The sequence below is a fragment of the Phaenicophaeus curvirostris genome, chromosome 10 (genome assembly GCF_032191515.1).
Source record: "Phaenicophaeus curvirostris isolate KB17595 chromosome 10, BPBGC_Pcur_1.0, whole genome shotgun sequence".
Classification (NCBI taxonomy): domain Eukaryota; kingdom Metazoa; phylum Chordata; class Aves; order Cuculiformes; family Cuculidae; genus Phaenicophaeus; species Phaenicophaeus curvirostris.
The window spans coordinates 16,268,591-16,296,359 of NC_091401.1; the positions used below are offsets into that span (position 1 = coordinate 16,268,591).

The 27,769-nt window shown below is 39.4% G+C and overlaps 1 protein-coding gene across 1 annotated transcript; it reads left to right on the forward strand.

The window, feature by feature from the left end:
- Positions 1 to 7,730: 7,730 nt before the first annotated feature.
- DCUN1D1 (defective in cullin neddylation 1 domain containing 1) lies at positions 7,731 to 27,484 on the forward strand. The gene is made up of 7 exons (XM_069864762.1): positions 7,731 to 7,864; positions 16,200 to 16,416; positions 17,673 to 17,841; positions 18,420 to 18,550; positions 22,971 to 23,053; positions 23,295 to 23,391; positions 24,707 to 27,484. The coding sequence occupies exons 1-7, from the start codon at positions 7,748 to 7,750 to the stop codon at positions 24,784 to 24,786; spliced, it is 894 nt and encodes a 297-aa protein (XP_069720863.1). The 5' UTR covers positions 7,731 to 7,747; the 3' UTR covers positions 24,787 to 27,484.
- Positions 27,485 to 27,769: the final 285 nt, after the last annotated feature.

Sequence of the window (27,769 nt, forward strand, 5' to 3'; positions counted from 1 at the left end):
CTCCATTTTGTTCTTTTCCTGGTTGCTGGATTTTAGAGGGTTTTAAGCAGCTGTTTGTCAGTATCAGATGATGATACATAGACCACAATCACCAGATCACATTCAGGAGGCAGTAATCCAAACAGTTGTAATGGGTTTTGCTGCAGGTAAGTTTAGTGACCCGTTTTATCTATAAATTGAATCTACATACAGAAATGTGAATTCAGTCCTGAAGAGACACTGCAGCTTGGCATTATTTTCTTTCTGTGTGACATTGCTGTGTTTCTAGACCTACTTTGCTATGTTGAATCTGTAGCAAAACATCAAAACTCACAGCATGAGGTTCTCTGTCCACTAAGTCTGCACTGTTCCAGCCAGTGAAACATGAGCATGTTCCTTGGAAGCTTGACAAAATATTTCCTGTTGGAGTAAAGAGAGACAAATAATTTTACCAGCTTTAATTTTCTCTCAATTTTGAAAATTACTTGTTAGTTTTTTCCTTTGTAGGTTTCTGACACTGATTTTTCTAGTGATGGTTTTGTTTATTTTAGAATAAAATCTCTTGCAGAAGTCACTGCCAGAATTTGCACACTTGAAATGTTTTGTTGCAGTGTGCTTTAGTTGAACTTAAGAGATGTGCAGAGAATTACTGAAGGTAGGCTCTTCCTGTAACCCAGAATTTTAATTTATGAAATATTCAGAAATTTTCTATTTAGTACCAGTAAATTCCTGTGTTATAAATGTGACTTGATAAGAACCATATAACAATAACATAGTTGTAACTAAACTGTTGTCTGTAGAACACTTGGTGGTAGAGTAAGAATAAAAAAAAAAACGTTGATTATTTAAAATGCAATATTTCAGTATTTGAGCTAAAAGGATAATCTCTGCTAGTGGTTTGTTATCCATATACCTTTTCAAATAGTGCTGTAGTTCAGATTCAGGATTCATAGATGCTACAGAAACAATTAATCTGAACTGTTTCTAACTGTAATGGTCTACTTTGCTGCCAGAGGAGAAAGGGAACTGGGTCACAGGGTGTGTAGTTCAGCCACGGCTACAGGAAAGAACAAGGGAGTTTGTGTTCCAGACTATGGCTTCTGTGAGACAGGATCAAAGCGTAGCAGTCTCAGTGACCTTGCTGGTTAGCTTGTTATACCAGGTATGTAACATCCCGCTCAATAGCGTGTGTTACATACCAAAATGACAGCTCTTCGTGAACCTGCAGGGATCTGTGTCTCTCTTGCACTCCTCGGCTGCTGTCGGTTTCACTGGGCATAAGCTATTGTAGATCTCTGGTACAGAGCCTGAATTCATGCTGAATCAGTGGTGAGGACACAAGGAGAGGAAAGCAGGACTGTGTTTTTATTTCAGCCACTGACTCACTGTGACTTCAGGCAAGTTGCTTATTAGGTATTTGCCTGTTTCCTCCTATTTAGTGAAGTTGATGGTAAGCAAAACACTGCAGAATTTGTGGAAATGGTGATTTATAAATAATTAATTTCCATGCTTGCTGGTAAAATTGTAATTTCAGATGTAGACCTACAAGGTCTACAAGATGTTTACCTACAAGGCTATTTTTTTTACCCTTTTAACAATAACAATCTATACCATTGAATTGTGAAAATAGTTTCCAATATGTATTACTGATTCCTTTGTTGGAAAGGTTGTTACTACCTGGTTACCAGAAAATCCTAGCTTTTTGATTAAAAAATAAATACTGATGTGTTTTGGTAGGACCTTTTAAAACTTAAGTCATAGTAGGGAAAAAAGCGAAGTTGATCTGAGCACAATTCTGTATTATTAGAACAACTTGTACCTGTTTTAAAGGGCATATCAACTACTTGCCACAGCTATATTAATTTCTGTTGATTATTCTTCTTTACAGTCAGGTCAAGAATTATTTGATTGTTCCATCTTGCTCTTTGTAAAAAGCTTAACAATGCTGTGTAGAATGTGCTTACTGAACAGTCAGTGGCAGTGGATTAAGGTCCAAACCTACAGCTTTTATGCAAGGTGTGTTCTCAACAGATACTTTGACTGCTTGTACGGTTATGTTCAAAATTATTTGTATGTGTAGGTGATTCACAGGTATCATTTAGTATCTTTTAACTGTAGTGGGGCATAAACTTCTGCATAAGGATTCTACGCTACTGAGTGTCTTATTAAAAAATCAATATTGCAGAAATTAATAACTGAAAACTTGGTATTTATTTTTATGCAGACTGATTGTATTTTTTGAAAGAAAAGAGCCTGGGCTCTAAAAGTAGTGAAATATCTTTTGAGTCGCTTCATATAAGCTTAAAATCTGATGATTATACAATGCATCCACATTAAAATAAACATGGGTGTTCTGACTGACTAGGCTGTATTTTCTATTATAGCAGTAATAAGCAAGTAAAACACATGTCTAGAGTCCTACTGGGTTTTGAAGTTATAATGGTAGCTGGATTTAAGCTTTAATCTGTTTTCCATATAAACAGTTCTGGTGCCAAAAAGTTGCTCTTGAAATGATAATTGGTCTTTGTGAATTGGCAGCCAATCTACTTGCTTAAAAAGTAGGGAAAGCAGGAGATGTTAATGTACTAGAGCCAGCAAAGATTCAAAGTGTGTCTGGTGAAAAAAGCCTGCTGTTGAGAGCTCCATCCCTCTCTTGCCTCTCTGAAAATGAAAGAGGCACCTTATTCAGGGCTCTACTGTTTTGCTCACTCATTAGTGGGCACTGGCACACACGAACCAAACTAAAACAAATATAAAATCAGAACTGTAATATACAGATGTGGCTAACTCATGTAGGTAGTCACAGGCACGATGGTTATGATTTGCCACTTAAATATCACAAAAATTAATGTTGCGTAGGTTGTACAGGCATGTTCCCAAAAACTATTACAAAAGCATGAGGAGTGGAGAAGGTTTTAAATGTCTGTGACATGTCTGGGAGGAGGTAGAGTCATCTTATTACTGTTGCTCTGTGTGTCAGCATTACTCTTGCAGACTGCTTACCTTTATACGTATAACTTAAATTACTGCTTCATATACTAATAGCAAAATGTGTGATCTAAATTTGGATGGCTTATTAAAAATAAGTTGAACTTTTAAAAATGGCACATACAGAAGATCCCTGTGATAGGGAAATAGCAGTATGCCTCAGTTTCCTAGGTTCTTGAAATCACCCATAATTCTTTGTAGTGAGAATGGAAAGCTGATTACAGTTCTCTGTGTAGGTTTTCATCATGAAGTCATAGCTATGATGTCACTGTCTGGTTTATAGCTTGGGAAATTTCAAATTCTGTTTACAGAGATCATACCATATTTACAGTTCTGAACTAAGGAAATATCCATGTCCGATTAAAATCAACTAGCTGTCTCAATTATTATTGCCCTCTAATTTCTTAATTCATCATTACTTAAAATGCCTTGCTTTTAGTGTATGTATCTTGCTGTGTGTAATGAGTTCCAAAAAGATATGGAAATCTTGCAGTCTTTTGCCCTTTAGGTGTCCTGGAAATTGTCAATTTATTTAGGCCTGTCAGGTTAGGTACATGACAAATGTTGAGACTTTGTTAGGCTCGCTGACCTGACTTTGCTGCCTTTGTCACATAAACCCTTCCTGCTCTCTCCCAGAGATAGGCACGTGGAACCCAGCTCCTAGGATGCCTTTGACTGGATATAGTAACTTGTTAACCTTTTACATAATGCAGGAGGCATGAAAAGCTTGACAGAAGGTAAACACCCTTCCTTGCAAGCTACTAACAACAATCTTCAGATATTGGCAATGTGCCAGTTTGCAGGTTAAATTGCTTGGACACCTACAGGAGGACTCAAGACTGTTTACTTCCTCTGTGCTTTCAACGCAGAAAAAGTTAGATGTGCTGATATGGACATTCCAACCATGTCAGTTGAACAGTGGGCTATGAGCAGACCATTGAGTCTTCACCTGTGGATGCTAAGGAACTTCATGCCTTCAGAGTGGCATTAAATCTCCTTGTGCAGGATAGTTCATGGGACTTGCTCTTTGTTAAACATGTCAGTGTTTGCAGGCAAAGGGCCATAGTCATAACCACTTTAGAACTACTCCATCAGTGTAAGACAAATTTGTGTTTTCACTTCCTAGAGCATGAAGTAACTGACAAAAAGATGTGGGGGTTAGAAAGCCATTTCTAGGCCAAGCTGTTCTAGGTTATCGTTATCCTTCATGGAGCTTTGGGTGTCTTCCTCAGAAACTGTTCTGAGTGTAAGTTCTCAGCAAGGGGATTACACTAAGTGGATTCTGCATTAACTTAATGTGAGACTTGCTTCTCTATCTCCTCAAGAAGAGAACTCAGTTCAGCGTAAACCAGATCAGTGTTATTCAGAACTGTATTTGACACATTTGGATTTAAAAACATCACTGACTGGTTCTCCTAGAGTTCACGTGAGATGATAAAACATTGGATCACACAACAAAACAAGGCAAGTGTGTCAGCCTAACCGTAAATTAAGTCATCATGTTACTGTGGTCACAGTGATTATGCTGCATGCAGATTGCACGATGAATATTTCCTTCTAGTCTGTATCGCTGAATGCATGTGTCATGTTTACAAATAGCAGAGCTGTTTATCACTGGTGTGATTTGGAGTGCCTTCCTGGATCAAGTCCTACAGAAGCTGACATGTAACAAGCCCCATTTAGACAACTTACTCTGAATATGTACAAACACGCTTTTTGGCAGCCTTTTGCTTTACAAAGTATCTATTTTTGCTCAGAAATGTTAGGGGTGAGATTTAGACACAGCACAGATGTCACTAAAGTACAGATCGGGGCGATCTGACTGGGTCTTAAAGTCTGTGCTGTTCAGGGTCTGCCTGCTGCAACGTGCCGCAGAATGGGAGGATAACTCAGTCTAATCAAAGTGGCTGAGGCAGGAGATTGCCTGGCCATGGTAGCCATGAGCTCTGGGTAGGCTACCTTATCTTAGATTCTGCAGTTCAGCCATACCCAGGGAAGTACTCTGCAAGTCAAGACAGAAGAGCATATTGTAGCTCCCACCAATATCAGGAACACTACATTTGCAACAGAAATGGTGGTAGGAAGCCACTTCAGTTCTTTTCTCATGTACAGTTTCACCTTACAACTTTTCACAATTAGAAAAAACAACAAAACCAAAAACACAAACAAAAACCAGTCACCTGCACACTGGGAATAGTATTAATTGGCATTTAATGTGTTTTTTTACATTTCACTTGCATTTCATTGAATAGTCTACTTTTATCTGCTCTGCTGAGAAGCCCCTGCATAGCAGTCAAGTGTGATTTTCCCATACATTATAAGATGGGAGTTAATAATGTAGAGGAATTTAATAAGTTAGATCAAATCACCAGGTGGCCAAAGCTGGAAGTGGAGTCCAAATGACCTGACTCCTAGAAAAAAAGATGGTACAGCAGGAACAATTTCTGAACATTAAAGTAGTGAGAACAACTTTGACCAGACCTGCAGCTAATTTAGAAACTGCTGATTTGTAACGCAGGCAGCAGATGAAAGTAATGGATTGAACTAGAAGTTATAGCAATGGCAAATTCTTCAAGGAATGGCTTTAAAGTAATCATAACTTGAATGTGTAAAATCAGATCTTGTACATAATACCTGTGAGTCTACTGACATAAGTAGTGCTTTATTAAAGCTTATGAACACTCTTGCATGTGAAGTTCCTTGTGCTCTTAAGTATTTGTAACATCAAGCCTTGATTTATTATGAACTTAATCTAAAACTCATTTGAAAAACACGGACCATGTTGATTTCAGTACCTTAATTAGGACATGAACAAGAAAAAATTAAAAATAATTTATGTTTAGTACCTTATTCAGTAAAAAAAAAGGCAAAATCAAAAAAAAACTTTTGAAGTATTAAGTTAAAACCTTGTACAACTTTTTAAAAGGATAAAATTAAACACAGTGTGCCCCCAATCACACACTCAAAATTGCCTCAACAGACTCTGTAAATACAGAAAAGGAGTAAGAGTCACAGCCATTAAGGAAAACCAAGCCACTGAAAAATTCTCTGTCCTGAGGAATCTACTGCAATCACAGTTCATCTCTCAGATTCTTGTTACACATTGCAGTACTTCTCAGGAAGGTCTAATTTGTGCCTTTGGATTGCAGGAGGGCTGTCACAGCACATTACAGTGATGGCAATTAGTGAACTCAATGGAATAGATTTCCAGGTTTGGCTTTGTCTCCCCTGCCGTGGTTCACGTGGAGTGGGCTGGTGGGCAGTGCTTATGGCTGTTCATGCTGGCCACTTGGCAGCCATGCTTGATTTCAGAAACATGTTTTTTTGAAGGATTCAAGGTGTCCAGGCAACTAGAGAGCTGAATTCACATGTAGTCCCGTATATTTAATATCAAGGCAACACTTAATTTTACTGTCTCAGAACAGCAGCAACAACTGGACACTTCACAGGACAGGCCTGATTCTCCTCTCCAAACACTACTTTACCTTCTCACACTCCATTTAAGCTTTGCTACAATTTTCAGTGAAATAAGCGAGAAGTGGTTCAGACCCTTTTCTATAAAAACATGCACATTCCCTCTGGACATCCATCATGAAGAATGGCTTTCTGAAGTCTTAATTTCTTTGCTGCGCGTAAGATCACACCAGTCATGTAACACAAGTAGAGAAGCTTACTTCAATAGCTCCCAGCTCAGCAGGAGAGGGGAGAACAAGAATCGGATCTCAAACCTTTGTCCTTCACAACTAGAAGTTTGCCACCACTGTGAGTTTTATCAGCAAACATTCTGCTTCCCCCAACCTTCTCACTGCCAAAAGTCTGCAGTAGATAGACTAAGCTTTCCTGGGAAACAACAACTGTCTGGGATACTGGTACAAGCTGTGCCTTAACCCTTGCAGCCTCTCCTGCTCGCACATCCACGCCGCTGCGGGAAAGGCTTCGGCTGTCAGACACTGGGAAGGATCCGCTCTCCAAAGGGGGTCGCAGCCTCTAGCAGGAAAATCGCAGTGCAGAGGTGGCCCCGTAAGAAAAGTCCTGTAAAGCCGCTGCCCTCGGACTGGGTGTTCCCCAGGTCTCCGGGGCTGCACAGCAAACGTTTTCTGCCTCTGCGAACCCAGCCCCGAAAAGCGCAGGGGCTTCTCCCATCGCAGCCCTTTCTAAGTTCTCCAAGGCCGAGGGGCCGCACACCTGCCCGCCCGGGGCGCCCCGCGAGCGCGGAACAGCCCGACAGCCTCCCAGCGAGCCCCACGGCGTTTTACTGACGGGTGTTCCAGGAGCAACCGCGACAGGAGAGGGGGCGGCGGCGGGCGAGGAGCCGGGCGGAACCCCTCGCAGCTGGCCAGCACCCCGCAGGAACAGCGAGGAGAGCAGGGGCAGGAGTGGGTTTCCCCTTCTCTCTCCCTCTCCCTTCTGTCTCCCTCTCCCTTCTCCTTCCATCTCCGTTCCCCTTCTCTTTCTCCTTCCCTCCCCCTTCCCTCCTCGTTCTAATCCCCATCTCTTTCCCTTTGCCTTCTCCCTCCCTTCTTCTCTTCCCCTTCTCCTCCTTCTTTTCCCCCTTCTCCTTCCTTTCCCCTTTCCCTTCTCTTTCTCATTCCCTTCCTCCTTCCCCTTCTTCCTTCCTTCTTCTCTTCCCTTTCTCCTTCCCTTTCCCTTCCCCTTCTCCCTTCCCTCTTCCCTTCCCCTTTCTTCCCCTTGTCTCTCCCTTCCCTTTCTCTTTCCCCCTCCCCTCCTCTCCCCGCGCCCCGGGAGGCGGCGGGCGGCCTGGGGCTGGCTGCGGGCGCGCATGCGCGGAGGCGGCGGAAGGGCCCGCGCGGAGCCGGAGCCGCCGGAGGAAGCTGCCGCCGCCGCCCTCGCTCCGCGCCTGAGCCGGGAGGGGAGAGGCCTGCACAGCCCCAACATGGTGAGCGGGCAGCGGGGGCCGCGGGGAGCGCCTGGGGCCTCGGCGCGGGCGGGGGCCGCGGGGCCGGGGCCGCGGGGCGGCTCGGGGCCCGCCCGGGCTGTCCCTGGGAGACCCGGGAGCCGGGGTCACTGCAGAGTCTCCGGGTGATGGTCGGAGGCTCCGGGGAGGCTCCTCCGCCCGCCGGGACCTGCCCGCTTCGCCTTTTTCCGTAACACCTCTCTCCTTGTAGCGGAGGGTTTGCTATGGGCTCCTGAAGCGGCTTCCTCCCCTCCCTCTTCCAGAGGGACGCCGCAAGGCTTGGAACAAAATCTGCTATTTTTGTTTGCCTAAGCGAAGGCAAAAGGCGTTCTGTGTCTTTAAGCGAGGGGGATCCTTATTGGTCTCTCGCACCGGAGGGAGCGCGTTTATAAGTCGTGCTTTTAGGCCTTCCCTGCGTACAAAACTCGTACGGCTTGAAATGCACCTGTACGGTTTAAAGCAGGATTTTTCTGTAGCAGCGCCTTTGGAAGGGCAGGGGATGGAATCAGAGATCTGTCTTTGGAAGGGCAGGGGATGGAGTCAAAGATCTGTCTTTGGAAGGGCAGGGGATGGAGTCAGAGATCTGTCTTTGGAAGGGCAGGGGATGGAATCAGAGATCTGTCTTTGGAAGGGCAGGGGATGCAGTCAGAGATCTGTCTTCGGAAGGGCAGGGGATGGAGTCAGAGATCTACTGGTGAACACTTAGTGGTGTAAAAATCACTTACACCTGCAGTTAATGTTATTTTGGCAAGCAGTGTTAAAAGCATATTACAAAAAATAAAGATGTTGCCTTTACCTGATGGAGTTACTTGGCATAGAAATTTGGTCACCCGGGATTTAGATGAGTGGTGCATTGTGTAGGCCTCTCAGAAACTTGTCACTGGGTTACTGGTATAATTTTTAATTGAGTAGTTTGATGTGGATCTTCACTTATGTTTGTTATGAGAGCTTAAAACTAAAGTCTTGCTAAAGTTCCAACTGCAGAGGTGTCTTATTGTAATTCTGCAGTCTGAGACTGTCTCAAATAGCACTTATGCAGTGATGTTACACAACTCCTTACGAAGACTTTCTTCCATAAAGACCACCTAGAGCTGTCTTACGGTATATCCAGTGTAAGTATGCAAAGTAAATTCACAGTTGAAATGCCTTGTACATACATCTGTGTGGCTAGAAATTTAAATAGAATGATACTGTAGTAAGCAGCAATATAACAGAAATAGTGAGGCACATTATTCTGAGAATATCACTTTGTGAGAAACAGCAGAATCCTGTCTGCTTAGTTTTCTTGGAAATATTGAACTGAAGAACCAACTGATGTATTCTGTTGAACAGTGCTATACTGATAGAGGGGTGGAATTTATCAGATTGGAGGGAGTATCTGAATCCTCTAGTCATGGCCTCGAGCACAGTTGTTAGGTCCTATGCAAACAACTATTTCCCAGGTTGTGCTTGTTGACTCCAACACCCAGGTGAAAGAATGACTGAAGTGGGACTAAATAACAGCTGCAGGTTTTCTAAGTAGTTAATACAGGTATGAATTGTTTCTAGTGCCCAGGTACAGGATTTTGTACCTATGCTTCCGGTATGTCAAAATCCTCTAGTTAGTTAGGGGAAGGAGAAGGGAGACTTCTTCACAGAGACCTGAAGATGTCCATCCAGAAACATGAGATTCAAAATCCCGTTTTTCTGCCTGTGTGCATTACTGCTCTAGCTAGTCCTTCCAGTGGCTGTGGCAGGTTCCTGGGGCTGGGTCGCTTGTCCAGCAAAGGAAGCATTGCAGTAGAGGCTCTTGGAGCTGGGGCCTGGCTTCTGTTTGTCCGTGCAGCACCACCAGGTAGAGTGCTTCTGTCTCTGATTTAGTTTCACCAGCGTTTGTAGGGCTTTCAGGACAGAGGTTTCCTTTGTACTGTCTTTGTCCAGAATCTGGAATGGAGGCCATTACCACAGCCTGTTAGGCTTGTTCTGACCATTCAGGTGACTTGAAAAGTGTTTTCTGTCCAGTGCTCAGGCACGCCGCCCTGGCAGTGTTCCTTGAATTGCTGATAGCAATCTGCCTCTCTCACCCACGTTTTCATTTGAGCTGAGCAACACCTGTAGAGGTGGTCTCCAGCACCTTACTTGTTGGTGTGTTACTGCTTCATCTTGTCATGAGGACAAGTAATGTGCCTGCAAATCCAAAAAGAGCAGCAGGCTGGTCTATTATATTCTAAGCCATCTTCTCTGGGGAGAAGAGCTACTACCTGTGCTATTCTGAATGATTTAATGTATTTAGGACTAAGTGTAATAATTGAGGCAAGTGTGTGAGTATCCGTAGCTTCTTTTCAGAGCCAATTGCTGACCTTATCTCTGTTTACATTATCTGTTATCTTGTGCAATTTGTGCTCTCTGAAGAATATTTTTATGCTAATAAATACATAATTTCTTACTTCAAACCTCAGGTGACAGGAAGTTGTGAAAATTTAGTATTAAAAAAATTGCTTGTCTGACGCTGTCTCCTGTAATGTTGTTGTACTTCATGACATTGTTACGTAGTGTTTAACTCAACAAGCCGCTCTGCCAGGCTATTTTGTATGGTGCACATTAATGCTTGTAGTAGTTTGTTGATATTAAATGTTTCTGGTTTTGGTTCTTCCCTAGTAAAATTTATAGATCCTTGGCATTACACTTAGGAAGGAGTAGTCTGAGTGCTAGACAAGATGGTGCATGGTCTTGTTTCCTCTTCTGGCTTACCAGGGAACCCTTTGAACTTATACTGTAAAGTCACTCTTAACTAGAGCCATGAAAAAAAGTATTCAGGAATATGACCTAATCTGAGAACAGGGTGTGAAATTTGTTATGTAGCTCTTGATATTTTACTCATGTTTTATGGTGCCAACGCAAATAAAAGGTATGAATGCAGCTTCTAGTGGCTGAGTAGATCTTCTTCCCTGGGCCAGAGTTAAGAATGCTAAAAAAGAGACAGCTTTATTTTATAATTTATTTAATTGAAAAAGACTTTATTTTTGCTATTTCCTTCACCTCAGGTTATCTTGAATTAACTTAAAACACTATTAGAACTACTACATTCTTCTGGATATCTATATATGAATCTTCTACAAAGGACTTTCTGCCTATATGCAAGTAACTAAAATGATTTTATCCACAAAAAGAACATTAGAGGATGTAAAAAGCAACCTTGATTTTATGTTGCATGTGATTGTTGATTTTATATCTGAACAGACCTTGTAAATTTTCAAGTTTTCTCTTCCACTGCAGACAAATGGATTTCATGTCAGTTTTAAACAGAAGCTTAAAAATGTCCTTATGATTGTACTTTGTGTGCCCTCTTTTTGAAAAACTGCTGTAAAATGAAAAGTAATAGAAGGGCAGGTTTGTTTGTTGTACAGAAACCGTAGTTATTTACTTTAATTGGTTTTGTCTCTACTTGGATTTTAAGGGTTTTCTTGGTAGTATACACGTGTGCCATCATAGTTAGTGGTTTAAAATGTAATACAGTTTATTCATAGACGTCTATTGTGAATAACTTTTGTTTCTTTATAAAAGAAAAATACTCGTGGTTTTGCCTTTTAAGCTTTAGTCATATATTTGTTAAATGCAAGCAGTGAACCAGAATATTTGCAGTTGTCTTGTACGTTGGTTTAATGGATACGGCACAACGTGGAATGATTCAGACACTGTAAGGGAGCAGTATTCCCTTGACCATTAGTATGCGCATAAAGATATGGCAAAACTGGCAGTTGTGTTCAAGCCCAATCTGTGTGCAGGCTGAAGTTATTCTGTACTTGAACTGATGTTGCTGGGGTCCTTTGAAAGTGCAAAGGATGCTTCCTACAGCCAGATCTCTTGCTAGAGTGTAAACGCAGTTTGAAAAAAGCCTGGGCTTTCTGGAGGTTGAAACTAATTTAGAAAAGGCTTTTACCTGTCACGTGTGTGATAACTTAACATGCTTTTCTTTGAGTCCTGACTGAAACATAAGCACAGATGTCACATTGTTATAATTCCTTTAGTTAGCTGTGAAACTGGCAGGAATTGGATCATTGGATCTGTAAGCAGTGGCTGGGAAGGGAAAAGGGAAAGGAGTTTGTTATGGAGTAACTGTGTGAATGCCTTCTTTGGGGGCCATAAGGAGTTTTAGGCAGGGGTACTTCAAAGTGATCGTGTGCTGCTTGTCTAGCTGACAACTGCATGTAAACCGTGAGCAAAGTCCAAGATCAGGGTTTTGGTAGGAATTCCCAGCTCTTCATTCCAGGCTGTGTGGGACGGACGTTGTTACACTTTCCCATGGAGATTGTCCAGGAGAGTGGAGCCCTCATATGGCTATTAGCTGTATGGAAAATGTTGATGACCAGTGTGCAGCGCTGATATTTGAATCTGAGGTGACTACAAACTGTATAGAAGATAAGGAAAACTAACAATGTAGTCAGTGTTGGCAAGTCAGTTCTAGCATTTTCTTCCCCTAAACTGGGAAAGCTTAATCCCCTTGACAGAGGGAGTTTCAATCTGAGGCCAGGAGCAAAAAACCACAGAACATTGGGAGAAAAAACCCACACAAGTATTTTTATTTATTTTTAATCTTCCACTGAAGTATCTGATCAAGGGTGAGTTGTTGAATTGGAATTCAAATTGGTAATTTCAAGGTAAATTTGGTAATTCTTCAAGGAGAGAGGCATATTTTCATTTTAAAATGAATGTTATAGCATCAGACTTTCATTGGAATGATGTAATTGCTGTAGTTTTATGAATCTACATAATGTAACTTTTCATTTGGAGAGGTTATTCTGTGTTTTTAAAGGAAGTTCACCTTCTGTCTCTTATGACATCCTTATCATGAAAGGTAGCTTGAACACCACACAAAACTGATCAAAGGCTTGCAAATGTGTTTTTCCTTTTCCCCTTACTACCTTTGCCTGGAACCACTTCTGAAAGTCTGAGTTTTAAAAACACCTTTGTGGCAAAAGGTCCAATGTGAGAAATTTGTTCAAGGGGTAAAAGTTACTGGAAAATGTGTTGCATATGTTTTCCATTGGTTTCCACTTCTGTGTTTTAGCAAGACAGATAACTGTTACAAGAAATTCTGTCTTCCTTTTTAACTAGTGTTGAGGTATTTTCAATGGATTGCATTGCCTTACAGCCCGTACGATCTCAGTGTAAGTTATTTGTTTCCTCATGACTATGGGATTAAAGGTTATAGAGTGCTCTGGCTTCTGTATTGCACACTTAAAACAATAATAGACTGTTAGAGCTCAGCTTCTAGAAATAGCCCTTAAAAGTGCAGAAGGCTTGGAACCTGTTCCTGCTTGAAGCGTGGGTTTTTAATGTGATGAAAGAAGAGCTATAACAGGATAATAAAAACTCAGCAGTAATTTCATCTCTTGCTGTCCTGTAGTAGGCCTTCAAAGAGTTGTCCAGCCGCTTGGGATGTGGAGTGTCATCCACGTTGGCAAGCTTTTGCAGAAACATTCATCACATATAAAGAAAGGGCTTTGGCACTTCTTCGCTAAAAATAAACTCGTGTTTGACCAGTAATAATATAATTATTCCAGAAAAAAGATTCTGGCTGCACAGTGCGATTTATTACATCTTAATATATTACCGAATGCTCTAGTGATTAGTGTGATTAGCTGCTTGAATATTGGCAAATTCAGTGTTCTTCTTAAAAAGGTTCTGTGTTACTATCTGTTGGGGACCCCCAAGCTCAGGAAGATCTTGTGTATATATAGAATTTAAATTTTATCAAAAAAGTGATGTAAGGTGCATTTTTTTAATCTAATAAATCACATTCTCCTTTTATCTGACAACACGCAAACCCCACTGCCTTTGTGGTCTTGGGCATCCATGGTAAACCTGTAAGCCCTTGTAAACATGTTTCTTGATCTGTTGTTGCCATTGTTATTTGTCATTGCTTTTGGAGCTTATCCTTGCAAGAGTAGAGCAGAACAAAGCCTCTTGAGGTTCTACAGAATACTCACTGTTAAAAGGGCGATGCATACTTACATGTAGATGTTAAAAAAAAACCGAACCAAAAACCCCCAAAACCTAGTGATTAAAGGCACCAACTTTGTCAAAAAATAAAAAAAAGAGGCAAGTCTAAGCGAAGGTCAGAAGTATGACTGCCCTGTAGTGCAGCTGGGTCTGTGGTGAGGCGGCAGCCTGGCTGTGTAGAACTGATTGGAGGAAGCTGGTAACTGATACAGAAAATCAGCCTTGGGATTGTTTTGTCGTCATTGAGGATTTCATTCCACAGTTTGTTTTGGTGTATCTGAGCTTACAATGTGTTTTTAAAAACTGCAACCAAAAATTCATTAATCATTCCTGGAAGTATTCCACGTGGTCCACCGCGTTGTTGGTGTAGGTGATTTTTGTGAAAGTTTGAGATCGATATCATAAGGTGCTGAAGGTCTGCTGTGAAAGTCGAGGCATGCAGAAGTTATCATCAGTGGATCCTTGCAGGACCTGCGCTGATGACTTGACGTTTGCTTGGCACCACTTCTGAAAATCTGAGTTTCAGAAATGCATTTGTAACAAAAGTTCCAATGTGAGAAACTTATTCAGGAGACCAAAACAAAGCAGCAACTCATTTTAGCTTTAAAAGTAGCATAGCCTAACTAATGCAGCTGTGCTTAAGTCTACAGTGTCTGCTAAAATTTTGGCTTCAGCTGAGTTTGGAGGGGGGGATTCTTTTGTTTGTTTTTTTTTTGTCTAAAAAGGATCTTAAAGGGTATTGGTCTGTTAGTTATGTTATGTGGGTATCACTTTAGCCCGCATGTGATGCTTTTGTATTTCTCTTTAAAGGTGTATCTCTAAAGCTGGTCATTTAACTACTCTTACAAATAATAGCATTCACATTCATTGTCATCAAGCAGCAGGAAACTAATTTTTTTTTTCTTTTCTGATGATAATGTGATTGGACACTAATTATCCTTTGGAATGAAGAGCTTGAGCTCCTACTGGTCCTAAACCTTTGGCAGAGGACAGTTGATCATGTCTAGAGACTTTTTTAGCCATTTTTTCCTCCATAATCCCTGAGAACAGGATACACACTTAGAAATTACAATAATGAACAGAATATAGAAGTTTTGGTTAGAATGCAAGGTAAACCATGCATAAAGTATTTGTGCTATGTAAGAAGTGCAATCTTAACTGAAGAGTCAGTACTTTCACGTGCCAAATTGTAACACGAGGAGTCCCTTTGCTTTCAGTGTACTAAATGAACTTTAGAACTGAATTTGAATTTAGCGTGAGAGCTCTATGATTGTTTTCTCCTGTCAGCACCTAGTTTTGTGTAACTAATACCCTTGAAATACTGAGCGTGCTTCTCATCAGAAATATCTTTGGGAATCATGCTGTGCTGGTAAATTACTGGCAGCCAGTTCCCCATTTGGTTTCATGCTAGAGCAGAGAGGGATGTCTCTGGGTCTGGTCAGGAGGCCTGAAATTCCACAGCTCTCACCTTGGCTACTCACTCCTCTGCCTGCCTCCGGCAAAACTACTTACCCCTTTTTTTAGCTTCAGTTGCTGCACCTGTGAAATGGAGACAGTGCCTCCTCACAGGAATGTTTTCCAAATCATGTAGGTGGAGCTGAGCACCTTCAAAGTAAAAAAAAAAAACTCTGAAAAAAAAAAAGAAAGGCTGTTTTGGTGTGGAGCATTGTGAAATAGGTGACCCAGTGTAGTTCCTCACTGCCATCAAGAAGCACATCAAATGGTCTCATCCTGTGCTAGCTGGTGTTTCTATTAGTTTGGTCAGCTGGGACTGAATGAAAGCCAGCCTCTCTGTCAGTGGAGGCAAGCTATTAAATGACCTGCTCTGCTGCTTCTCTTGAGGCAATTAATCGATCAAGTATTTTGATAGCCATCGGCTCTTTTTAGGCATCTGAATTGCCTTTATTTGGTAAGTGCGTCATTCCTTTCTTAAGAAGAGAATGATTTTTCTTTCTAAAAAACAAATTGGTTTCGATTGGAGAGTCCCAGCTTACAGAATTATGAATTTGCTCTGCCTTTCAGCTCTTTCCCCAAATATGCAATAGGAATATCTGGTTTGATTTCTATGACTGCTTTGCCATCATGATTTTTGTGCTGATTTAACTCAGTTTAGTTACAATGTAAAGTGCATCAGATGAAAGTAAGTTTAAATTTAACAGAGAAAATAAGTGTTGGTTTGAGTGTCTGACTGCCCCAGGAGTGAAAGGAATTTTGATTGCTTGGGAAAATTATAAAATGTACTGGTTTCAAGGAAAAAAATAATGTTACTGGTGATAATTATTATTTTTTTGTTCAGTAAAACATTTCTAGTTACAGTACTGTCCATTTTTACTAGAACAAGTTGAAATCATCGCAGAAGGATAAAGTGCGTCAGTTTATGGTCTTCACACAATCTAGTGAAAAGACAGCAGTGAGTTGTCTATCTCAAAATGACTGGAAGTTAGATGTTGCAACAGACAACTTTTTCCAAAATCCTGAACTTTATATACGAGAGAGCGTTAAGGGATCATTGGACAGAAAGAAGTTGGAACAACTATATAACAGATACAAAGGTGAGTACTCTGGATTTTAAGGCTTGTTTCCTAGTTGTATGTATGTATTCTTAACTACGTGTATCATTGCAGCTGTGCTCTTGTGCTTGGAAATCTTAACCGACTTTGCTTTGTATTGCTACTAATAGGGAAACAAGCTGGAAGGGGGATATATGTAGGCTTCTGCTTCACAAGGATTGTGTGTGGTTGCATTATGTGCTCTAAGTAAACGTGCATTTATACAAGATTAAGGTCTGGAGCTGGAGTTGTGTGTTCAGTGAGTAAGTGTAATGGTTAACATGGATTTTAGGTGATTCTTCTGGGAAAAGCCCATCACTCCTGACAAAGTAAAAGTTGGCGTACAAGCATGGATTCTACCTTAATTTTTATTCATCTTGTGCTCAGTATCAGATAGTTACAAACAAAGTGGAAAAGAAAACAAAGTCTCTAGCTGTTACATAGCCAATGTTCAGCTGATGATACTGTACCACAAATAGTGAAGTGTATTCAGCCCAGCGGAACAAATTCTGTGGTTTAGCACTTTAAAAAAAAAAAATCTAAAAATCAGTGCTACATTTTCTGTCGGTTTTCATATGTATGCGTAATCCAAATACCATTTTCCTGAAGTCTTTGTTGGCTTGTGTTAGTAGATCTTTGTTAGTGAACTTGAAATGTGAGCATCTCTGTTCCAGACCAGATGTTGATTCCTTTGTGTAAAGAGGAGCATGTCTGGCTGACTTGGAATCAGTAATGGGAGAACGTAACTTTCTTTTAGGTTACCATGTCCAATCTCATGCATGCTGGTGATACCAAAAAATACATAAAACTAATGTTGAGTTGGTATGGGCAGATTTGATAATTGTATCAGTACAGCTTGCAAATGGATACTGCAGAATTGTTTGTAGTGGTACACAGATTGACAGTCTTACCAAAGATGCCAGTAATTAAGTGTGCTGATGGGAAAGACCACTGTTCTCTGTATGGAATGAGTCAGAACATCATGCATATTATTAGGCAGAAAACAAATGTTTGTGGTGCTTTTGTCTCTCCATTAAAATAAGCTTCATTGTATGGGACATTTTATTGTAGTGACTTCCTCAATTATTAAAGTTTAACCATTGAAAATACTGGTTTAATTTTGGTTTTAGAAGATGTACTTATAAGGTCTGATCCCATAAATGGCTTCTTGAAAATGTTTCTTTATCTCAAGTATTACTTTTGAATAAATAAACTTTTCAAAAATCTGGTTTTTTGATGCTTACTTTTGTATCCCAAAGATCCTCAAGATGAAAATAAAATTGGTATAGATGGTATACAGCAATTTTGTGATGATCTAGCTCTTGACCCAGCCAGCATTACTGTCCTCATTATTGCATGGAAATTCCGAGCTGCAACACAGTGTGAATTTTCAAAGCTGGAGTTCATGGATGGAATGACTGAGCTAGGGTAAGTGTTCAGTACGTATTAGACACTGACAGTATAATCCAGCGTTGGAGACATGAACCTACAGTGAAACAGCCCTGTTTTGGTCATTTTACAATTTCATTGTCCCTCCAGACTTCAGAGACTTTTTGGAGTCTGGGATCAGTAATGCATCTGCTGTCTGTGGTCTTGGTTCTTAGAGACCACAAAAAAGGGAGGCAACTTTGCTGCTTGCTTTGGTTGTGCAAGTATTTCAGTTAGTTGCCATAGAGCTGCTTGAGTGGATAAAGCAAGGGTGTTGGTCTGCAGTCTAGCATACCTGGGTTTTACTGCCTTATGAGAATGTGGTAGTTTTTATGACGTTCTAAAAACATTCTGGATTACAGAACCTGATATATCAGCAAGCACGTGCAAATGGCACTGTGAAGAAATAACAACAAAGAAATGAAATTGTCGAATAGGTGCAGAGTAATCAAAGGCTTTCTGAATTTTGTTTTGATAATCATATTGTATTCTATAAGAAAATTATATTTTTTAAGTTGCATTTAGTATTTTAGGGCAAAATGAATAATGTACAAATAAACACGCTTTTTAAAATGCAGATGTGACAGCATAGAAAAACTGAAGGCCCAGATTCCTAAAATGGAACAAGAATTAAAAGAGCCGGGAAGATTTAAGGACTTTTATCAGTTTACTTTCAACTTTGCAAAGAATCCGGGACAGAAAGGTTTAGGTATGTATTCCTAATCGTAAACATTTGTTCGTAAAGATGGGAGATGACCAGTTAAAGCAGTAACTGAAAATATTGTTTTAATCCAAAGAGTCTGAAAGATAGCCACCCTTGGGATAACATACATCTCTCTGTTGTGAAAGATAGGTGCCAGCTCAAGGTGTTCAGATGGTAGAAATAACTGTGTCATTAGTACAGACTACACATTTTTATGAGAGTGTTTATTTCACTGAGAATGTGTGTAATTTTCAGTAAGCACAGTGGGTTATGGTCTCACATTAAAGGCATAATTGTACCACTTAGAATTTGCAACACTGAACAGATTAATTGAATTTTCACTTGTAGGATAAATTTAAGCTGTAAAACTGATTTCCATGTAAATACACTTACACAGTTTCTTGTAATGCCAAAAATGCTTGCAGATGTCTTGGCAAAATAGAACTGGAATAGTACAAATAGATTTCTATATCCTGGGTTTGATGGCTTGATGCCTGTTGTTGTGCTGTTGGTAAGAGTCCCTACCTACAGCATTCCCCTCCCTGAGCTCACTGATTTTTTTTTTTCATTGTTTCAGAGCTCTTCTGCTGGTTGTGGTTTTGCTCAGTGTAGCATGGGAAGTGGAAGAATCACTTGTTAAAAATAATTTATTTGGAAAACAAAAACTAACACCAAAAACATGACAAGATGCCTCAATTTGGATGGAGCTAAAATAACAAACTCTTTATCTGCCTATTCAAAGCAGCAGAAATGGGGGAAAAAAATTGCTTTCAAGCAGTAATGTTAACCAACCAGAATGCACATTCAGTTATGTACAGTGTAGCTGAGATATTACCCATAACAGTTACAGAGTCATGAAATACTAGTTAACTCCTTAACTTAACTGTCCTATTTTTAACAAGAAATAAGGTACTGAGAGGCAAGCAGGTCCTTTTTTGGCAGCTTGTGAATTTATTTTTCTCAGTAAAATGCCTTTAGCTGACTGCCACTGACCAGCGTTTCATTCATGCTCTGCGAAATGATGAGCATTCTGCTTTGGTTTTGTCATCTTATATATGCGGACCAACTCCTGGCTTAAAAGGACTATTGAAAAAAATAAGTAAATGAGCAAAAACTTTGTCTTAATTTTGACTCTGTGTTATTCTTTAACATCTTTCTGTATCCTGTTATTGTTTTGTGTTGCATTGTGAGTTTCGTTGTCTTTGGAGCAGTTAAAAGAGCACCACTAAACTTTAAAAATACTAGTACATGCACATATTGAGATCTGAACCCTGCAAATAAATTCAGGGGTCTGAGTCTTACGCTACAATCATACAAAGTGGGCAGTAAGTGAATTGTAAGAGGATAGAAGCTGGGTTATGGAGTGTCAGTGTGGAATCAGTTCTGCAGTTGTGGGGTTTTGTTGGTGGGGTTTTTTTATGGTTAAGGGTGTAACATTTGTATGTTGGTTTTAATCTTTAAACAGCATTATACAACAAGCGTATTCTGCTGAATAAGGTGGTAAAAGTGAAATGATTAATCACAGTGATGGCATAATTGCATGATAATTTTTAATTATATTTTCTCAAAGCTTCAGAATAACACAACTGTTCCATGTAGTACTTGCCTCTTATTTTCGTCTCTGTATTTCTAAGGTATAAGGAAGACTTTCTGATTTCTTTTTTTCCCTATAGTCCCTATATGGAAATTAATCTTTTGAGTATCTTTGGTGGAACAGCCTTGAGAAAAAATCATGTTCCAGGAAAACTAAATCCCTTGTTTTATTTCTCATTCATCTTAAAGCTTCTTTATGCTGGTTAAGCTCTAACAGTGACAGAGATGAGTATGGTTTTCTCAGATTCATATAGCATAGACGTAGTGTAAGTGTGGGTCTGGAAGTGATTTAAAAATCAACTTGAAATCTGGATGCTTACCAACCCTTTAGGAACCAATAAGCAACACAGTTCTAGACATGAATTTATGATAGGGCAGAATAATTCTGGAAACCCTAAAGCAAGAAAATACTGGGAGAAGGACAGTACAGAAAACTAAGTGCTCCTAGTTAGGCAATTAATTTTGGAATCTAAATAACTACTTGTAGGAACTTGCAAATTGATTTTAATGTATATTGGTCTCTAATCTTCCAAACACTGTGTAGTAGTTCAGGCACAGTTCTGGAAATGCATTTCCTCTGCATAATCCCTTAGGTGTCTTAGGTGTTGTAGGTGTCTTAAAATTCTTGTGATATTTGTATATCATTTGCAAATACTTTTTAGTAGATAGTAATCTCAGACTTTTTATTTGCTTCTCTTGCATCTCTCTGGATAAAACTCAGAATGAAGCATATATTTTGAAACTCTACATTTGATCCATGAGGATTTTCCTGAGCATTCTTTCACTTCCTTATGAAGACCAGAAGTTCCATCTTTATGTTTGGATTCTGTGATTTGATAGAACTTACTTTAAAATATGTTGTTATCGTAAGGCTTTATGTCTTCACGCTTAACATGTCTGGACTCACATAATAAGTTTGAGATTGCAGCATCCCGAGATCCTTTTTTTTTTTAAAGGGCTTTGCTTACCCACAAGAATGAACTCAAAATTGTGTAAGCATGTCAAAATACAGTTTGTTTATAGCGTTTTTTTATAAACCGCTATAAATATGCAGCTATTTGACCTTGCATTTTTTTTGTATGGCTGCTATTAATGCATCACAAGTCAATAAAACAAGTTCTCTAATCTTTTCCCTTGAGGAACTGATCAGCTTAATCTGAGGTTTGTATCTGTTCACTTTTAGAAAGACAGTATTTTTAGTTGAAAGCTGAAGTGCATATTTTTATGTCTGAATCTTCAGTTGAAGAAAAGTACTTGGCTTTTACACTGTTACTTTCACATAAACTTATTTACTGAGGAGAAGTGACTTTTCTCAAAACTCAGACATGCATTTTTGTCTGAAATCTCCCTCTTTGCAGCTGCTGTAAAACCCTGCACAAATTTTGTTCTTTCCTTTGGTCAGGAAGCGTTATAATGTGAAGATGCTGTTCAAGAAGAACTTTCAATATCAAAGATACCAAAGAATTCATAAACTCCCTGAATCACCTTCTATTTTCCCTCCAGCAACGCTGAGTTCACGTGTTGTGTTTTGTTTGATTTGATTTCACCTCTAAGATCCACCTTCCTGGTTTTTTTAAGTAGTTTGGGCAACTGGGTAAATGGAGTGGTTTTCTTGGGTTGTGTCAGGTTTTTTCTTTCTTTTCTTCCTGAGATGCATTTGCTCATGTGCCTCTTCTCTCTGCTCTCACAAGGGGATTGTTTATGGAAGAAGAGATTTGCTGGACTGCAAAATATACAGGAGCGTTTGTTAAAAATAGGTCACTTACCTCAGTAGCCTTTTGGGGAGACTGTAGGTGCTTGCTAATGGATACTGAATTCAGCAAGATCACAGTTAGTAGCATTTGGTTATACAGTACAGAGATTCTGGTGAATTCCTGATAATGGAGACCAGGCTGGGTAGAGATTTAAAGCTCAGATGCATAACATCCTTTTATCAGCTAACACGATGCTCTATGCCACTAATAAATGGGCAGTGTGTGTCAGTTTAGCCTTTGGCAAATACCAGGGAGGCGAGGTGGGTTTTTTCCCCCCATTACCTGCTAGACTAACCAGACTTTTTTAACGGCTGCACTATAACGGCACCCACTGCTGACAGCTGCATGCGGGTGCCCCATGGGCAGTAGGTTGTTCTTGTTCCAGAACTGTCAGTTCAGGTTTCTCAGTCATCCTAAGAATCAGAGTCAAAACAAGCAAGAACTTAACAGCAGTCTTTGGCGGGGGAGGGAGAGGGAGAAACCTCAAACTAACAAAAAAAAAAACCCAACCCAGACAAAACCAACAAACCATCAACTATCTGCTTATACAGTGCTTAAAGACTTTTTCAAAAGGAGACCTGATTGCAGAAATTAACCCCTAAAGCCATGTTACAAAGCCAGCACCTGTAAAGGTTGCTCTATAGATGAAACCATGAAAAGCTGGGTTTGTGTAAATTGTATTTGATATATTAAAAAAAATTAGACTGATGTCACTACAAAATACTACCAGTTTTCTTTTCAAGTCAGTAGCATTTCTAAGACAAAAATATTTCACTGGATTTTGGCTAAAGTATTGTTAAATAGCAAAAGGCATGTGAAATATCCTTGTATGTTTCGGATATGTTAGAAATTAATAAGGGAAATTTTCAGTTGATTCATGTAGTAGTATAAAAATCTAGAAAATATTTGTGTAATATTTAATTTATGATTGCCTTTTTGTAAAGGATCCACAAGTTTATTTGCATTGGGTTGCTCTTTTCATCTTTATGAGTAACGGTTCATTTTAGTGTTAAAGATACCTTTGGAGATGGTATATTTGAAATGCATATCTCTAAGAGTAATATATTTTAATATTACAGATTTAGAAATGGCCATTGCCTACTGGAATTTAGTACTTAATGGAAGATTTAAATTTCTAGACTTGTGGAACAAATTTTTGTTGGTAAGTTTAAGTCTTTACATAATCTGGATTGCAGTAATTTCAAAGCTTGGAGGATAAATGTTTGAGTTATTGAGTAGATGGAATAGACTACTTTCACCTAGATCCCAGATACTGCACTTCATAGTGTATACAAGAGAAACATGTTTTGGGGGCATGGAAGTGTCCAAACAGTAAAAAATAATATGTGTAAGGGTTTTTAATTTATTGTTTTCAAACATAGATTTTCCACCCTTCCAAACAGGAACATCATAAAAGATCAATTCCTAAGGATACCTGGAACCTTCTTCTAGACTTTAGTACAATGATAGCAGATGATATGTCTAACTATGACGAGGAAGGTAAATATCTCCATTTTCTTTCACGAACCTGTGCTTTATGCTACATTTACTGCTGTGAATCTGCTTCAGCACAGCTGTCTATTAACAGCACAATTAGAATGTTACCATTAGAGCTACTTTAATGCATGTTGTTTTCTCTATGTTACTGCGCGTTTAAAAATGAAATGCTAAACTTTCTTAAATCCATTTTCTTTTTCTCTTCTCCCTTTAAGTATGCTTGCTTCAGTTTTGTTGAAGATTGGGCATGTGATGATAGGAAAATGAAGCTGGCAGCATACAGGGATTGCTAAACATAAGTTATTTCGTACCAAACGTGTTTCTTGTAAACTTTTGTACTGATCTTTCTTCTTCCAGTCTGTGTGTAGCCAAGAACAGCTACCTTCAGTTGTTGGCGGTGGGTCAGTTCAGTGAGAGGAGGAAACTGTAAACTGCTGCTCCTTCCAGAGCAGAGGGGACCAAACTTCTACAGTGTTATTTAATAATTATGGACAGTTCTGCTTCCCTTATCAGTGAGCAAATGGGCTGCCACTCACAATAAATGAATGTAATTCAGAAACATTAAAGGCAGAAAACATGTTTTAGTGATGTGGAGTAAAAACATTTCAAGGGGAAATAAACCCAAAACCCAAACCACAGTTATTTTTAACCTTCCCGTTACCACCATGCACATGAGTGGGGACCTCTGTGGATATGACTGCTCAAAATACGTAAAATATTGACATGCATTTTACTTACCTGTTGATAAGGAACGTGGAAAAGTGTATCTAGGGCAATACCAGCCTTCCAGGGCTGTGTACTGTACTGGACTGCTGGCTGTCGGAGTGAATTTTGCTGGTTTTGGAGTACTGATCCGAAGTGTGCTGATCCTAACAGATGAACATTGCATTCCTGCAAAATCAGGTTGTGAGTAGTAAATGCTGTAATATGTTAAGATACGCTGTCGGCAGCAGCATCGACTGCTTCATCCAGTGCTCAGTGTTTAAGAAGCTACTGCCATCCTGGAGATCAAGTTCAGCTGCCAAAAACAGGACAGTTTTAAGCTAGAATTTTGTCAGCTGGTTGTTTTCCTTCTTCTTTTGTCAGGAAGTTGAAGGAAGTGTGACCCTTGAAAGACATGCACATTAACTGGCTTGAAAGGGAGCACAAATCTTAAACCAGCTCTTAGATTTCACGCAAGAAAATCAAATTATAGTTTTTTGCTTGGAAGTATGCCTAGTTAAGACTGGAAAGTAAATACCTTCTTTAGATCCGAAGCTTTAAAAATAATGCCTTGTTGAACTGAGTGCTTATGTTCTGGTCTCTTTTTTTCTTTTAGGGGCATGGCCAGTTCTTATTGATGACTTTGTGGAATTTGCACGCCCTCAAATTGCTGGGACAAAAAGTACGACGGTGTAGCACTAAAGGACCCTTCTAGAGAGTGTACATAGTCTGTACAAATACCTGAAATGGAAAATTGCACAGTCAATTTCTGCTGGCTGGACTGAACTGAAGATCAATCCTCACAATATGGCTGAGGGTTGAGACAAACTTTTAAGGATACATCTTGGACCATATCATATTTCATTCTTCTACTGGTGGTTTGGGCTTTTCTTTTAGTCTGGACCACTCTTGCCCGTTAAAATTCCAACATTGTGGATTTCATCATGGATTTTTTTAATTTTTTTTTTTTGTGGACCACCCTAATTTCATCTCCCATAAGTTCTAGAAGCTTTATAATTATTTTGAGGTTTCTGGTTTCACATAAAGCACAATGCTGGTCATCATCAGACAGCTGTTGTATGGCATCTGAATTATACAGATCAACATCAAAATAATTTTTAAAAGAAACCTTAAATATACGCTTGGGGCTGGTTGCAAAGACTGTATTGATAGCACTTCCTGCAAGAGTGATATATTTAAGTGTGCTGGGTCCAATTGTTGTTATTTTTTCTTTTCTGGAAAAGTACAGGTTTTGTCTAAGGCAGTTGGAGTAAAAAAAAGTACCGAAATAAACAAGAAAACCCAAGGTTGATGATACTGGGGTATCTAGGTGCCTATTGGGATGGTTTGATTGTACATCAGCTGACAGTGAGAGCAGTTGAAGTACGACACAACTACTGTGCATTTACAGCACCCGCGTTCAATGTTAGTCGGCCTCCAGTGAGCATCATTGAGATAAGCTGTGTGTGTCATGATAGAATCTAATATTCTCTAGGTTATTACTCAAGAAATCAGATTTCATGACAGTTTTGAAATGCTTACCTGTCTGTCAAAGAAAGGTTTTTCATTTCTGTGGAAATCAAAAACTTGAATATACTGAATTTGTGTCTTATGTTTGCTACACAGTACAGTATTTTAAAATGGGACATGGAATTTTTGTGGTTGAGGTATGACAAAACGAATGGCCCTGTTGTACCAGCTTCTTGTGAGTTTGATGTGAATCTAGGTTTTGAAACCATAATCCTGAGAAGTAACATACAGGTACTGTCATTATGGATGACACCCATTTTTTAATTTTTTTGTTGAGTGTTCCTTAAATTGACATATCACTGTGGTTGCCAAATAAAGAAATTAGGAGTAAAGCTTTCCCCAACAAGCACAGATCAAATATAAAATAACTATACTGGCTTTGCTTAAATTATTTTGTTGATCCATCACTACTTATTGTCTTACTGCAGTTAACTAAATTGCTTTGTTCAAAACAGGTTTTATTGGATACATTTCTTCTTTGTTTTTAATATTGCAAGAGCTCTTGAGCTGCTTTTGTGCTAAATGTGGTCTTTTACTCCTCAGTTAGTTACTTGTGAAGAGATTTGGTTAAATGCTACTCTGTTAAACAAGCTGGGAAATACCAAGCTCCAGGGGAAAAGAATTACTCTAGTTAGAAGTAGGGATAGAGGTTTGAGTCCGTGCTCAAAAGATTTCTGTGCTAAGGCCAGAATTCTTATGAAGTGATTAATTGGTACTTGCACTGAAGAGCAAAATGCTAAAAATATTTTAGGAAAAAAATTGACTATTAAACTACTAAAAATTTTTATTTCTATTCTCTGCAGTTGAGCAGAAGGCTCTGGCTCCCCTTAGTGCAGTGCTCCTTTAAGAAAACTCAATCATGCATTTATTTCAGGAATACAGTTCCACAAAACCATTGCAGACTTTCTCCAGCTACTGGAATTGGCTATGCCAAAAAATGTGTGTTTTGCTGCTTTCAGTATTTCCTTTCTCAATTTTATGTAAATATAAATGGGGACTTGAACTTACAGGGGCCGGGGTGGGGAAGGAAGCTCTACCGGGGATCTCCGCGTGCTGTTTCTGTCCGAGGGTTTGGTACAGTTTCCAATCGATTAGTTCAGGTATATGCTGTGTTTAGGGAGAAGAACTGACTTGCTTTGTATCCCAACAAGGACTCGTCCCTCGAAGAGTCTGAGACTGGGGAGTGGCGTCAGGCTGTGGTGTTTTAAAGAATATTCCTTTTGAATGCAAGAGCTTTTCAGCAAAATAGCGTTGTCATCAGTTTGGTACTACACACTTATAATTACTGTGTAATTATAAAGAAATACATAAAACTTTGTCTAATTATGTTGCAGAAAAAGGTTATTTGTGCTATGATGGCATCTTAAACATTTTCAAAATGGGTGAAGTTGAAAGCAACGTTGATTTAACAGGGTGTTGTTTTAAGGACAAAATGCCTGGGTACAGGGAATATTTTGTATTGAAACGTGCTCAGATGTGGCCATGTGTTTTTTCCTTTATATATTATTTGTGTGATTTTTCTTTTTTTTTTTAAGAATGCAGACAGTTGCTTCCTTGGATTGCTTTAATTCGTAACTGCTTACGTCTTCAATTTGATGATCTCCCCTTACATGGATCAATTTAATTTTGCCAAATGTCGGGGAATAAAAAGGTGAACATAAAGTTTGTAACCTGTTTTTATACATTAAATATGTACAAAATTAGAAGTGCCCTGATATAAAACACTTACTTAATCTTGAGATTATATTTAGTAAAAAAACCAAACAACCCCCATCATTTACATATCTCTGTAAATTCAAATGTAATTCTTACAGTCCCTCTCATTACCAACAGAGGCAATAAAGCTCCAGTGAAATTGCCATGACTTAAGTCTTCGCATGCATTGTTTCAGTGTATTTATTTGTAAGACTTATTTCTAGAATGTGCTTTTAAGCAGGAAAAAAACCTGTGGAACACTTGTCTGCTGCATCAAATACACGTTATTGCTAAGTCTCAGTGCTCCGCCACCTTGCCTACTGCTTGTTCTAAATGCTTAGAAGTACAAAAGGGAGCTGGTGTGTTCCAGCCGTGCTGACGTCCCCAGCATGTGAAGGGAGACGCCGCACAGCGACTTTGTTTCAGTGTGTTTGAAGGCTACATCAGTGAAGTG